General features: G+C 33.5%; 1 protein-coding gene across 3 annotated transcripts in view; it reads right to left on the bottom strand.

Moving 5' to 3' along the window:
* Positions 1–13,936, bottom strand: part of LOC113396475 (KH domain-containing, RNA-binding, signal transduction-associated protein 2-like) — a 278,222-nt gene that overhangs the window by 15,892 nt on the left and 248,394 nt on the right. For all 3 annotated transcript variants that reach the window (XM_026634416.2, XM_064218903.1, XM_026634413.2), the window contains exons 6-7: positions 10,236–10,385; positions 3,904–4,035 (exon numbers count right to left, since the gene is read on the bottom strand). In XM_026634416.2, the coding sequence (XP_026490201.1) occupies positions 3,904–4,035; positions 10,236–10,385 (282 nt within the window). The remainder of the gene's footprint in view (positions 1–3,903; positions 4,036–10,235; positions 10,386–13,936) is intronic.

The following is a 13,936-nucleotide window of genomic DNA, read 5'->3' as shown; positions in this document are numbered from 1 at the left end:
ATTGTTATAAAGAATCGTTTCATATAATTGGAGCAAGATTTTATGCGAATGATTTTGAACAAATAATTTTGTGATCTGAAGAATGTAAAAGATCGTAAGGAAGGAATTAAATGCTTTCAGATATATTGATATTTATACCAACCAATCTATTATTGGAATGTAGGAAAGGGTACTAGTGATTTTGATAATAATAGACATTGAATACATTCCAGGCTTGAGTTGGAAAAACGAGTTATTTAAAATTTAAATGACGAAAACCAAAAATTAAAATGAACGAAGAAAGTAAACGAAATGAATGAACTAAAATGAGGAACGAATTGTTTGTATTTTTTTTAACGATATAAAATTATAATATATTAGCTAAACCCGTGGCTTTACCAGTGCGCAAAATTTCACCTCCCATTTCGTCCCCTCGAGGGGTGAATTAAAAAATAGCCTATGTTCTTCCTCGGAATCAAACTATCTCAATACGAATTTTCATCTAAACCAGTTCAGTGTGAGGAGGTATCAGACAGAGTTAATTTCGCATTTATAATATTAGAGTTTATTAACGTAAATATACTCGAAGATAAGGGAACTAGAATCGGTCATATGATTTATTTAATAAACGTATTAACCTTTTTGAAGCTGTGAAGTCAGTCGAAAGTCGCGTAGGATTTAAGAAACGTTGCTACATATATTGTTCCTTATATTTTATATAATGTATTATCTTTACGAGGACTACAATGACTTTTCTCTTCTTATTATCTATAGAAATTAGATTTCATGGATTTCTGTTTGACCTAAAGGTTGACTTGCAGAGAACGCCTCCAGGCATTAAGTCCGCCATTTACTTTGTGGTAGTCAATGAAGTCTTTAAATAAATATTACTAAATAAAATAAATAAAACCTCATGACAAGATATTTCTTATTTCATATGTCATATTAAAATGTAACGTTAACATAAACAGAACATAACGTCATGAAATAACCGGTACCAACTTGGTACGGGTAAAAGAGACGTCAAATTTTAAAATTTCGAACTTCAAATTTACCATTTAAACTTTAATAAAGTTGCTAAACCTATTTAGTTACAGTTTAAAGTTGAAATTTCCAAGAATCCTTTCTTAGTAGATGCTACGAATGTTACGAATTTAAATTTTCTAGATTTAATAGTTTGTTTGTTAGTGTGTAATATATTGCAAGACTCATTACGATCGAAAAATTGCAGTGCTTTCCGATCGCTTTTTTTATAGTCTTTCCAGCTCTTGTTTGTTCAACGATACAAGATAATTTGATTAATGTTGTAAAGATTGTCAATTGAAAAAGTTGTCCTAATTCGATATTACAGCACGTTTATTAACAATATTTAAAATAAGTTTCTACGTTATATATGATATAGTCCAAGTGGCTATAGTTGTGAGTTCACTCAGGCTGCAATAAAACAAATCTACCCTGTCGGCTATGGCGTTGAGTGTACGTAACGTGCGCGGCAGTGGCGCCTCCTTGAGCAACTTGGTTTGTCCGTTGGGCACCGCTGGCAACGACGGTCGATGTCTCCGCCACACATATCTGTCTGGGGCGCACAGACTCAACATGTCTTAATACATTAGCATTATGGACTATACTTCTCAATACCTTAAATACAAAAGAAAAAAGATAAAAGATAAACAACTAGTTCTAAGATATTTTGGTCATATTGCCCGTAGACAATCAGACAGTCTGGATAAACTGGTTGTAGTAGGGAAAATCGAAGGCGAAAGATCACGCGGTCGATTACCTACCCGCTGGTCTGACCAGATTTAAAATATAACGGGACTCAATATCCAACTGCCCTAAGACTAACCGATGACAGAGTGTGGAGGTTACTCGACACATCGGTGAAAGCACGACCTTCAGTAATGAAGCACACGAAGAAGACGAAGTTAAGATTATTTATTTAATGGAGAATAAATCTGCTTTTTTTTTTTAATTATTTGAATGTGATAGAGACAAAAAATTAACATAAAAATATCTCTAAATCTTTTCCCGTCTTTTTTTTATTGAGGTAGACGAGCAACTGGACCACCTAATGGTAAGTACCACCGCATAGATAATGGTACTGTAAAAAATATTAACAATTCCTTACGTCGCCAATACACCACCAACCTTGGGAACTAAGTGGTTATGCCCCTTGTATTTACACTGGCTCGGTCATCTTTCCAGCCGGAACACAACAATACTGAATGTAGCTGTTTGGTGAATATCTGATGAGTGGGTGGTATCTACCCAGACGAGGAGGAGCCCTACCACCATGTAAAATTATATCAATGATTAAATCAATGTATGACACCCGAGAACACTGTAGATTGCGAAGAATTCACTCATTGATTTAAATTATATATTTCGATTGGCTATCTTAACTCAGTGTGCTTTAATTATTAATTAATAATAAAAAAAATCAAAAACTTTCCACGAAATTCTGTCACATGTGAATCCATCAACCCGCATTGGAGCAGCCTGGGGTAATATGCTCCTAAACTTATCCTCAAAGGGAAAGAAGGCCTTAGACTAGCAGTGGAAAATTTACAGGCTATAAAAAAAAATCAAAAGATTTGTATTGTATATTTCGCAGAGCCTTTTCTAAGCATTTAAAACGGAAAATCATCGAATACATACTTACTTATTTTAAAATTAAAAACAATTGAGTAGCATTCCAAAATTACATTATTACAAAAATAAAACAGATCTCTACGAAACATTTAGAATGTTACTTTAAATTAATCCAAGATACCGAAATATTAGTATCTTGGAAATAGGAGGTTGGATCAGCATTAAATTTATCCAAAATATCAGGTTATATTTTGGAAACGGAGAGCTTGAAATCCTCATACAAGACCGGTCTTGTTTCACTGTTTGTTAATAATTTTCGTAAAGATAAACTGTAAAGATACTAAAGTCTAAACATAAACAGTAAACAGGATCCCTACTCGACCTAAATCTTAGTATCAAAGCTTGACCTTAAGTGTTCTTGTTTAAATGTTTCGTCGTTTCGCTTACAAACATTCCTTATATCTTTTAAATTATTTTAGTTCCACTTTAGACGTTACTATTTAAATATTTTTTCATTCATTTTGAAGGGATAACTTCTTATGGGAGGGTGAACTGCTACGTTACGTAACGCGTTACGGGGCACGTCTAGGATTTAATTTCTCTTACGCATACGGCAGCGGTAGATTTTTTTTAAACTCTAATTTACATATTCAAGAATTGTACTAGTTACAATAAAATATATTTTATAATCAATAAAATATATTTTATAATCAATAAAATATATTTTATAATCAATAAAATATATTTTATAAATAATAAAATATTTTATTAATAAATAAGCTTTCCTTCAATTATCATATTGGTATACATACATTTTAGTAATAACCTAAGCTTTCCTCAAGTTAAATTTCAATATTAAATAGTTCAACTTAGATTAGTTTAAGTTGTCACTTCTGTCGGACGTCCCGAGACGCACATTTAGTTTTTTTTATTATTTAGGTGATAGTTATTAAACGTTATCATCGGTTTAAACGCTCAATATGTTGGTCGTTTATTCATGGTTGTTTGTTTTTTTTGGTAGGCGAACGAGCAAATGGGCGACCTGATGGAAGTGGTCACCACCGCCTATAGACATTGGCGCTGTAAGAAATACTAACCATTCCTTACATCACCAATGCGCCATCAACCTTGGGAACTAAGATGTTATGTCCCTTTGTGCCTATAGTTACACTGGCTCACTCACCCTTCAAACCGGAACACAACAATACTGAGTACTGCTGCTTGGCGGTAGAATATTTGATGAGTGGGTGGTACCTACCCAGACGGGCTTGCACAAAGCCCTACCACCAAGTGAATTGTATTTCAAGATTCTTTCATATATAATTAACTTACCTGATGATGAGCAGTCATATGCTCAGATCCAGCTGCAAGTCCAGGTGGTGAAAAGTCACGTACGTTTGCATTGTGGTTCACAGCTATTGCAGCTGGCATAGGCGGTGCGGACGTCGGCGGCGCGGTGCTCAACTGGAAAAAAAATACGAATCAGTAAAAAGAATTATTCAGAATATTTCATGACGTTTGGGTTGATTTTGGTCAATACCGACTACCAATAAAAATTTGCTTAACTGCCAATAAGATCAAATATACAAAGAAATGTTTGATAATATGTGTGATTAATGTTTTCAACACACTCGGAGACCTTTGTGCAAGCTCACCTGTTTAGGTATAATTCACTCATCACATATTCTATCGCTAAACAGTATTAGTATGTGGTATTCCGGTTTGAAGGGTGAATTAACCAAGGGTAGCTCTAGGCACAAAGGAGATAATATTTTGTTAATATTTTTTACAATACCAATATCTTACGGGCGGTTATGACCAATAACTATTATGGCCCAGTGGTTAGAACGCGTGCATCTTAACCGATGATTTCGGGTTCAAACCCAGGCAGGCACCACTGAATTCTCATGTGCTTAATTTGTGTTTATAATTCATCTCGTGCTCGGCGGTGCAGGAAAAATCGTGAGGAAACCTGCATGTGTCTAATTTCGACGAAATTCTGCCACATGTGTATTCCACCAACCCGCATTGGAGCAGCGTGGTGGAATATGCTCCATACCTTCTCCTCAAACGGGAGAGGAGGTCTTAGCCCAGCAGTGGGAAATTTACAGGCTGATTATGTTTTATTATGTTTATGGTACATTTGTCAGTCACCCTAAATATTTGAAATAAAAAGAAATACACAGCACACACTCTAACACAATACTTTGATATTATATCACTACATAGTATAAAACTATAAAACTAAGCCGCTTCCCGCTGCTATCTGTGTATGCTTAGATCTTTAAAATTACGCAACAGATTTTAACGCGTTTTTTTTATTGATAGCCTGATTCAAGAGGAAGGTTTTTATGTATAAAATAGTCGAGAAACAATGACAATTTTAGAGATTTCTCATTTTGAGCTTACATTGCAAACGCTGGCTGTACTCTACGATACAGATCAAAATAACGTACTACAGTATTGTACACCCTAAATAGATATACAAAAAAGTCTACTAAAGTATATGACTATCTCTTAGGGATAAACCACAATAAAAAAAAATTAACCTTTACTTTTTACGAGAAATAATGGCTTTTTTAAGAAGCGATTTTAAACAATACAGCATAAATCCTTGTCCATTTAATTGCCTTAAATAAATTATGTATTTAATTCAGATCAATATAGTCCTTTGCAGTATGTAATTTAAATGAATATTTTTGAAGAAATTAAATATATAAAATGAATTCTGTAGTCTATTTAGTATTACCATTGCACGCGTGCGAAGCCGGGGCGGGTCGCTAGTATCTAATAAAACATTATGAATATTATTTTACAAATAGCATGATTATGTACATCTTTTTTCATTCCATTTACCATGAAGAGCTTAAAATACAGTTTTACATCTAATAAATATAATTTATAAGCATTTAAATTAAATCTACCTTCAAGACCGCTTCAATCTAAAAGGGTCAACTGACTGAGAACTTCAAGTCTTTTGGGGGCTCTGCAATTTGAAGTTAAGAGAAAAGAATATTCTTTAAAAAAGAAAATAATGTCACAATAAGTCAACAGAGGTGAACTCGTGAATCTTTGCTAAATATTTCAGGTTCAAAACAAGCGACATGGAATTTTTATGTGTGAAATTGGTGTTGATAATTCTCATTTCATATTTGAGAATGAAATTCTGTTTTTTCATATTATGTCTGCCAAGCCTTGTCCCCTTCTTAAAGCCTTAGAATAATTTACGGACAGGCTGTTACTTAAAAAAAAATTACGGCTTAAATTTTAGTACGTGAATTAACATTTTTATGGTCCCAAGGTAATTTAAATTATAGAGTTGCGTACGAATAACTAGCCAAGAACAGTCTTGTGTCTGTTGTTCTGATACGGTATATCTTTTCCGAATATCGTAAATTATAAAATATAATTATATAATGAACAAAAACTATGAAAATATTTAAGCTTATGATATTGTAAAGCGAATTTTTTTTTGAAACGATTTTCTTTTATGGGGTAGTAGAGTTCACTTCAGTAATAGTAGTAGTGTTAAGTAGTGGTAGTGTTCACTCTACTACTCATATTGTTATTGTTTTAACAACAATTTTGTCATTTTCGTTTAATTATTAATGGTGATGTTCCCTATCTTTCTCATGATCCTAATAAGGAAAACCTTAAAAAAATTGCATCATAATAATTATCAGTTTAATTATTGAAGATGTTTTAAAAATGATTTTCGAATTTTTGTTTTGTCGTCGGTACTCAATTCGTGCTTAAGCAGAAGTTAATTAAAATGTATTAAAATTTTTTTTTTGCAAAAATCCTACTTTGATTCTATTCGGATATAATTATACGTTAAGTTAATAATTATGGAAGAAATGGGGGTCTGCATTAAGTTTTTTCGCAATATTTCTGCTGGTCTAAAGCAGCACTACCTGTCCTTGATCTTTTAATAAAGCCTGGAAGACACTGTACATGACACGGCCTTTGCAGCTACTTTTAATTTTTATTTTTGCAACAAATGATTTATATACTGTGTGCAATAAAGAATAAATAATATTCAAAATAAGTCTATGTCCTTCCCTCGGCTCTGAGCTCTGGGCTATCCCCATTTTTTCATCTAAATCGGTTCCGCGTTTTAAGAGTGAAGCTTTAACAGGCACAGCAACTTTCGCATCATAATATACTTAAGTATATTATATTAATATAATATAATAATAATATTCAAGTCGGCTTTTACGAGCACTTTTCGTCATTAAACAAATTATTTCAATTAAAGCTACCACCGGTTCGGAATGTAGATACTACCGAGACGAACCGGCAAGAAACTCAATATTGGTCCCGCCTAATATTAAATAATTTAATCACTTTTATTGTTATGTTAGTTAGTTTGTAAATGCAATGTATGTTTGTTGTATGTTTTTAAAATAAATAAATATATAGTAAGGTACTGTTTAATTTACAATCGACATCTTTGGAAAACGTTCATTTACAATATACGTGCGTGTGTACAGTCAAAAAATGGCCACTATTTTTTTTTTGACGTGTTCTCAGCTTTGCAAATCTATAAGAGATATAAATACAAGCATCATATAAATACATTGAAGATAAAAGTTTTCCTTAAACTCTTAATGCTGTATTATTGACGTATTAGTATAGTTTTAATAAGTAATCAAAAAATTACGCATTCAACGGTAGTCAATCAAATCTGACAGCGAAAACTATACCGAAGTTATATGTTTAATAGTGACATAGTCCACTGTCTTATCTACTGCAAAGGTTTTCGCCGACCCTATCTGTTTTCTTTGGCATCAATTCAAATAAGGTATAAGGTAATTTCGTTGGAACGTCTTGACGTTATCAGCACGACTACTGAACGATCCTTTGTTGGAGTCGCTTTTCTCTGCTTCGTGTCTGTTACTGTCTCTGATGTGAAAGATTTAATGTTGAGCTGATATTTATTCATTTTATATGTTAATCTTGATGTCTTTACTTACTCTGACTCAGAGTTTCGTAATTAGTGCTCTTTGGAATAATATGTCTTGTTTGTTTGTACACGCTAAGGTCGAGGTCGAATTTTAATGAGATGTTTCAAACTTGAACGTTGATGCACTATTCAGAGTCATAAATATGGGAGGGGGTTACATTTTAGTTAATTAAAGAAATGTAAATTTTCCAAAATTATCGCCAAACGAGTTGATCATATTTGAGACATCTATAATTATAAAATTTAATAAACTTTTGACAATTTATGATTTTTTCATAAATTGGCTATTTTTGGAAAGTGTCATGACCTCTATGACCTCCGCGCTCGGAATGCGTTTGTTCTGATGTGAAAAGGATGAAAATATTTTCTTCTTTCGTTTCAGTTGCTTTCTAACATTCATCGAAACATAACTATAATCCACTCAAATCAATAGTCTCCCATTGGGATGGTTTGGAGCTTATTCCACCACGCTGCTCCGATTTGCTCTCGTTATATATAAAGGGTAGAATTTACAACGTTCATACTAAAGGCCAAGGATACATCTTTGTAAAAATTGTATTGATTAATTTATTATTATTTATTTCACACAGAAAACATCTATAAAACTAATACATGATTGCACTATGAGTGAAGACTTAATGTGTAATATAATATGGTCATCAAAAGAAAAACAGGTCAAGTACTGGCTATCCTAGCTAGGCTAAATTAAATAGCCCGTGTTAAGGATAATCAGTCCTCTCCCCGAAAGTTGAGATGGTTAATACATTAGAGATCTATCGCCTGGGTATTACAAAACGTGTCTTATGTAAAATGTTTATAGGTAAGTAATAATAATTTACAGGTAAGGTAAGTAATGTAGTCTTAGCAACATACACACATAAATACGCGCCAATAGATACATGCTTTGATAGTTGAAAAACATTCAATCAAAAAGTCGACTTTAGAAACGGCATTAGCTCTATGAGGGTTTTTTTCCATTCTTTGCAAAAGTAATCATTGACTTATATATATTACTAGACGCGCTGACCGGTACTGAGATTTTGCGCATTAAGTTGCGGTCAATTGACCACAACTTACTTAGTCGAATATGAGCGATCGAGAGGAACTGACGGTTGTCGAAAGCAGCGATTTATTTTATTATTAATTTTTGGAATTTTTTATGTTTAGTAGGTTATAAAACCACATTGTTATCCACATACGTCACGAATCTTGGAAGCTCAGATGTCATGTCCTTCGTGCCTGTAGTTGCACTGGCTCACCCTTTAAACGGGAACACGACACCACCAAATATTGCTGCTTGGCAGTAGAAAATATGCCAAGTGGATTTATATGTATTGACTTTGTCAAATCTTTTGACTTACGAGGAAATCTACAAAAGTAATCTTTTCCTGCTTCAATTCCTTAAACATTGTTGTCGCTACACTCTGTATATTCGGTTTACTGTTTTCCTTTTAGAGATAAAAGTTCAATTCCCAAATGGCGATAGAAGATAGACTTGTCAATCTTGATGTACATACTTGGGGATTCTCGTGCATATCAGCTTTGATTTGTTTTGTTTTTGTTGGATCGCGAGTAATCGATCTGTACTAGTTGATGTAAAATCAAAACGGACGATTTAGAATTACGTATATTTATATAAACAGCTTTAGAATATATGTCTATTTAGTCAGGCCGCCATCAACCTGCATTGGAACAGCGTGGTGGAATATCCTCCAAACCTTCTTTTTAAAAGGAGAGGAGGCCTTAGCCCAGCAGCGGGAAATTTACAGGCTGTTAAGGCGCCTCTCCTTATTGAATTGTTATCGTGCATTAGTATGTGTGAGTGACGCTCGTGCTTAAATTGTGTCTTAGTGTGCGTGAGATGACTAGGAGTACAGACAGCATAAAAATACGAATTAGATTATATTTTCATTACTTTATACTAATGTACGTCAGTAAAAAAATTCGCTTATTCGTCAGCAAATAGATTTATTTATATCTGTATCACCACTTTTATATTTACCATAAGAGGTATTTATATATTTTTTTGTTTTATGTACAATGTATTTTTTTAAATTTTATTTTTCATTTTTGTTTTTGTAATTTATTTTATTTAATAAGCACAGTAGTATCTTCTGTCTGTTTCGTTTTTTTGTCTTACATGATGTATATCACTGGCTTTGTATATCAAGTTGGCTTCCCAAATAAATAAATATTAATATTATAAATGCGGAAGCATCTCTGTCTGTCTGTTACGCTTGTACAGATAAACCATTGAACCGAATTTGACGAAAGTATGAATCAAGATTTACCTCCAAGGAAGGACATGGTTTACGCTGGTGAAGTCAGAAAAAAATATTTGTAAATCTAAAATTCAATTGGACTATCTTGTACAGAATTTACCAAACCAAGAGAAAATCTCAATATTATGAAATTAAAAAAAAGTTATGTAATGTCTTTGTAATAGTACGCACACATATATAGTTAAAAAGGTTTCTGTCATTATAAAAATATTTTTCTGTTTTAATCTTAATAACTTCTATTAGTGCTTCTGTGGGTTGATATATATTAACACGGTTTAATTATACATATATACATATATGTTAAATATAACTTATCTTATAAACTCTCACAAATTAAACTGTATTAAGTTTTCATAAGTAGCTTTGTGGAGCTTTAAGTTCTATTAATTGTGTGAACATTTGATATATGCACTTACCCTATGTTTGTTGCCGTTGTCCCTCAGAGGCAAAGCCTCTTCACTCCCGCTCCTAGACGAGTCGGGCGGAGTTAATCGCCTTTGTTCATTCTGTGATGACAAGATCTGCATTTCTAGCATCTGTTCCTGCCTTATATCGTCGTTGTAGTCCTGTAATTACATAAGCTATGAATATTTAAAAAAAAATCAAGATCAACATGTACTTTATTCAAGTAGGCTTCTTTTACGCGCACTTTTGAACATTTTACAAAACTATATTAAGTGAAGCTACCACCGGTTCGGAATGTAGATTCTACGGAGAAGATCCGCTAAGAAACTCAGTTGTTACTCTTTTCCAACATTCAAAATACAATGTTATGTTAGTTAAATACAATTATATATTTTGCTTTTTTTTTTAAATATATTTAATCTTGTGTTGAATGGTATGCTTTATTTATTAATTTATTGTTTACAAATTATTTGAATTTATTAATCGGCAAAGATAAAGAAATATTTGCTTAATTTTATTATTTGAAACATCTATTATAGAAGGGATATATTTTTGTATACTATTATAATACTGGTTGCTCATCGCGCGTCGAAAGGATAAAAATTAAATTTTATTTAAATTATTGGAGTGATAAAAAAGAAATTGAATTCCATCGCATTGAAACCAATCAGGTTCTAGGCTACTAGGTACTTAAATAGATACAAAAAAAAAGATATCAATAACAGTCCAACCGTTTAGAAGTCCACTTGGTGTGACATACTTTGGGCAAATCCGGGTAGAAATTATCTACTCAACATATTTTAACGCTAAACAGTAATACTTATTGTTGAGTTCCAGTAACAAGTTTGACTTAGCCAGTATCTGGTGGTGCATTGGTGATGTAAGGGATGGTTAATATTTCTAACAGTGCCAGTGCCTTTGGGCAGCGGTGACCATCACCACCGCTCACTCACCATCAAGTGGTTTATTTCATCAGTATAAACGTAGTAGCTCCACGCTGATTCACCAGCTTTAACCTTTACAGTCCCCACCCCCATTGGTCGTAACGTGATTATAAATAAGCTTCAACTTTTTTTAATAACGCAAAAACACCGACTTGAAATAATACTATGAGAAAATAAATAAGAAACCATAAAAACAATCATCCCGTATTTTTTGCACCCTCGGGGTGGTAATTTTTCTTTAAATTTAAATGGACCCAAACGGAAAGTATTTCCGCCTAAACAAAAAAATAATTTTCCACGTCGTATAAATGTCGGAGTTATGAGTTAACGAACATAAAAATTCAACCGTATTGAGAACTTTTTTTATTTTTAAGGACTCATTAAAAAGGTCAAATTGGACTGATAGATGACTAGTCCGTTCAAACGCACAAAATCTTCAGAATTTTGTGATAATTGTATAGATATAATTATTTATTTGTTAATGTAAGCAGTATATTATATTAAGTAACTTACAATGAGATATCTAAATTCGTTTTCTAAGTAATATAATGTATTCAGATTCATAATGCATATATTGAAAATAGTCCATGGAATGATTATGACGTATGACGTACTTCCCTTCTCGTGTGGGCCGCGCGACGTGTGTATCGTGAGTGCGCCGCGCTTAAAGGTTAGCTAGTGTAACGAACTATTATCCTTCTCCTATCCTACGAACAGTGTTGCACATCGATAGTCCACTATCGATAGACTATCGATAGACTATCGATATTTAACCAATACTATCGATAGTATCGAAGTATTTCCGTAATCAATAGTATGCTCACGGAGAGCTATTGATACTATCAAATCAAATCAAATCAAAATATACTTTATACAAGTACTTTTGAATCGTCATTTAACAAACTATTCGAAGTAAAGCTACCACCGGTTCGGAATCTAGATTCTACCGAGAAGAACCGGCAAGAAACTCAGTAGTTACTCTTTCTCAACGTCGAATACTCTCTACGTATCGATATTCTGAATAGTTTTCGAGGTCAACTATTGATAGTTCTGCAAGGCTGCCTACAAATAATATCGCCGATCTGTGGCTGTGTTCTTCATGTGTGTGCAGACCAAGGTAGCGCTCCCAAGAAGAAAGTGTCTTCTAAAGTATGAGCCTGGATTTCGAAGTAACTCTTCTTTTTACTTACCAGAATACAGTCCACTTATCTCTGGCACGTATATACCGCATATAATTTTAAATGAAAATCAATGTATACTATATTTAAATAGGCTTTTTAAGGCACTTTTTAGTCGTCATTTTACAAAATAATTTTAATATAAACTTTTTACTTGGTGGTAGGACTTTGTGCAAGCCCGTCTGGGTAGGTACCACCCACTCATCAGATATTCTACCGTCAAACAGCAGTACTTATTGTTGTGTTCCGGTTAAAAGAGTGAGCCAGTGTAATCACAGGCACATGGGACATAACATCTTAGTTCCCAAGGTTGGTGGCGCATAGGTGATGGTTAATATTTCTTACAGCGCTTTTGTCTATGGGCGGTGGTGACCAATTACCATCAGATGGCCCATAAAAAAAAAATAGATAAGTATTTTAGTAGTTACTCTTTACTACAAATTTCTTTACGTACAATTAAATATTTACGTATATGACATGAAAATCAACGATTATTTCGTCGGTACTAGTTAACGGTACCGGTTAAGAACGCGTAGAATAATAAGGGCATATAAAACATGTACATAAAAATGTTTATGTTAAGGGCAAGCATACAAAGAAAAACTATTAGGCATAGAACTTTCCCGGACAAAAACTCAAAATAAATGTTTCATCACAAACGCAATGGTTAAGGTTAACTCATAGAGAACAAACATTCAATTTTATTAACTTTGAAGAATATTGGATCAAGTCTTTTTTCTATTTATTAAATATGATCTTTAAATTTACTAGTCGGAAAGTTTTTTTTGAATATTCAATTAATCTATCTTTGTTCCCGATCACAGTTTATATACAACTAACTGTGCCCGCGACTTCGTGTACGTTTCAGTTTGACATAAAAGTTACTGTTCAGTTCGCAGATTTTGATATAAATTATTAATTCTGTATTAGGAAGCTTTTGTGATATTAAGTCGTTGATGGGAGGAATCCGACGTGACGGCGGCGCGAGGGCTGCGCGCGATACTGGACATTGCAGCGTGACTTTATTATTATTTTATATATAATTCTAAAATAAAAGTAGCCTAAGTTACTCCTTATTACATCAGCTATCTACCAGTGTAAGTCCAGTCGAAATCGGTCCAGCCGTTCCAGAGATTAGCCGGAACAAACAGATAGACAGACAAAAATAGTAAAAAATGTTTTTTTGGTATATGTACCGTGTATACAAGTTGAAAGTAGCACCGATAGCCGAGAAGTTATGTGGAAGGCGGCTATCGTGATATGGGCATGTTACAAGGAGGAATGAGGAACATATCGTGAGGAAGGTCTTGAGCATGAACCTGGATGGATATAGAGGAAGGGGACGACCAATGAAAAGATGGATGGAGTGTGTGATCATATGGCTGGAAAGAATGTTACTTGTGAGATGACGTCAGATAGGGAAGTATGGAAGATGAAGACTTGCTGGGCAGACCTCAAGTAAATTGGGATACGGGCAGGAGGATGATGATACCGTGTATGCAGACATATGCATTTAGTAATTAGCGGTTATTTTAATATTACAAAGAGACTCCAAAGTTATTATATGTATGTATAGACAAGATTTGATCT

This window comes from Vanessa tameamea, chromosome 25, assembly GCF_037043105.1.
Source record: "Vanessa tameamea isolate UH-Manoa-2023 chromosome 25, ilVanTame1 primary haplotype, whole genome shotgun sequence".
NCBI classification, from domain to species: Eukaryota; Metazoa; Arthropoda; class Insecta; order Lepidoptera; family Nymphalidae; genus Vanessa; species Vanessa tameamea.
Note: the sequence above shows the minus strand (reverse complement) of the source record. Positions and strands in the feature narration are given on the sequence as shown.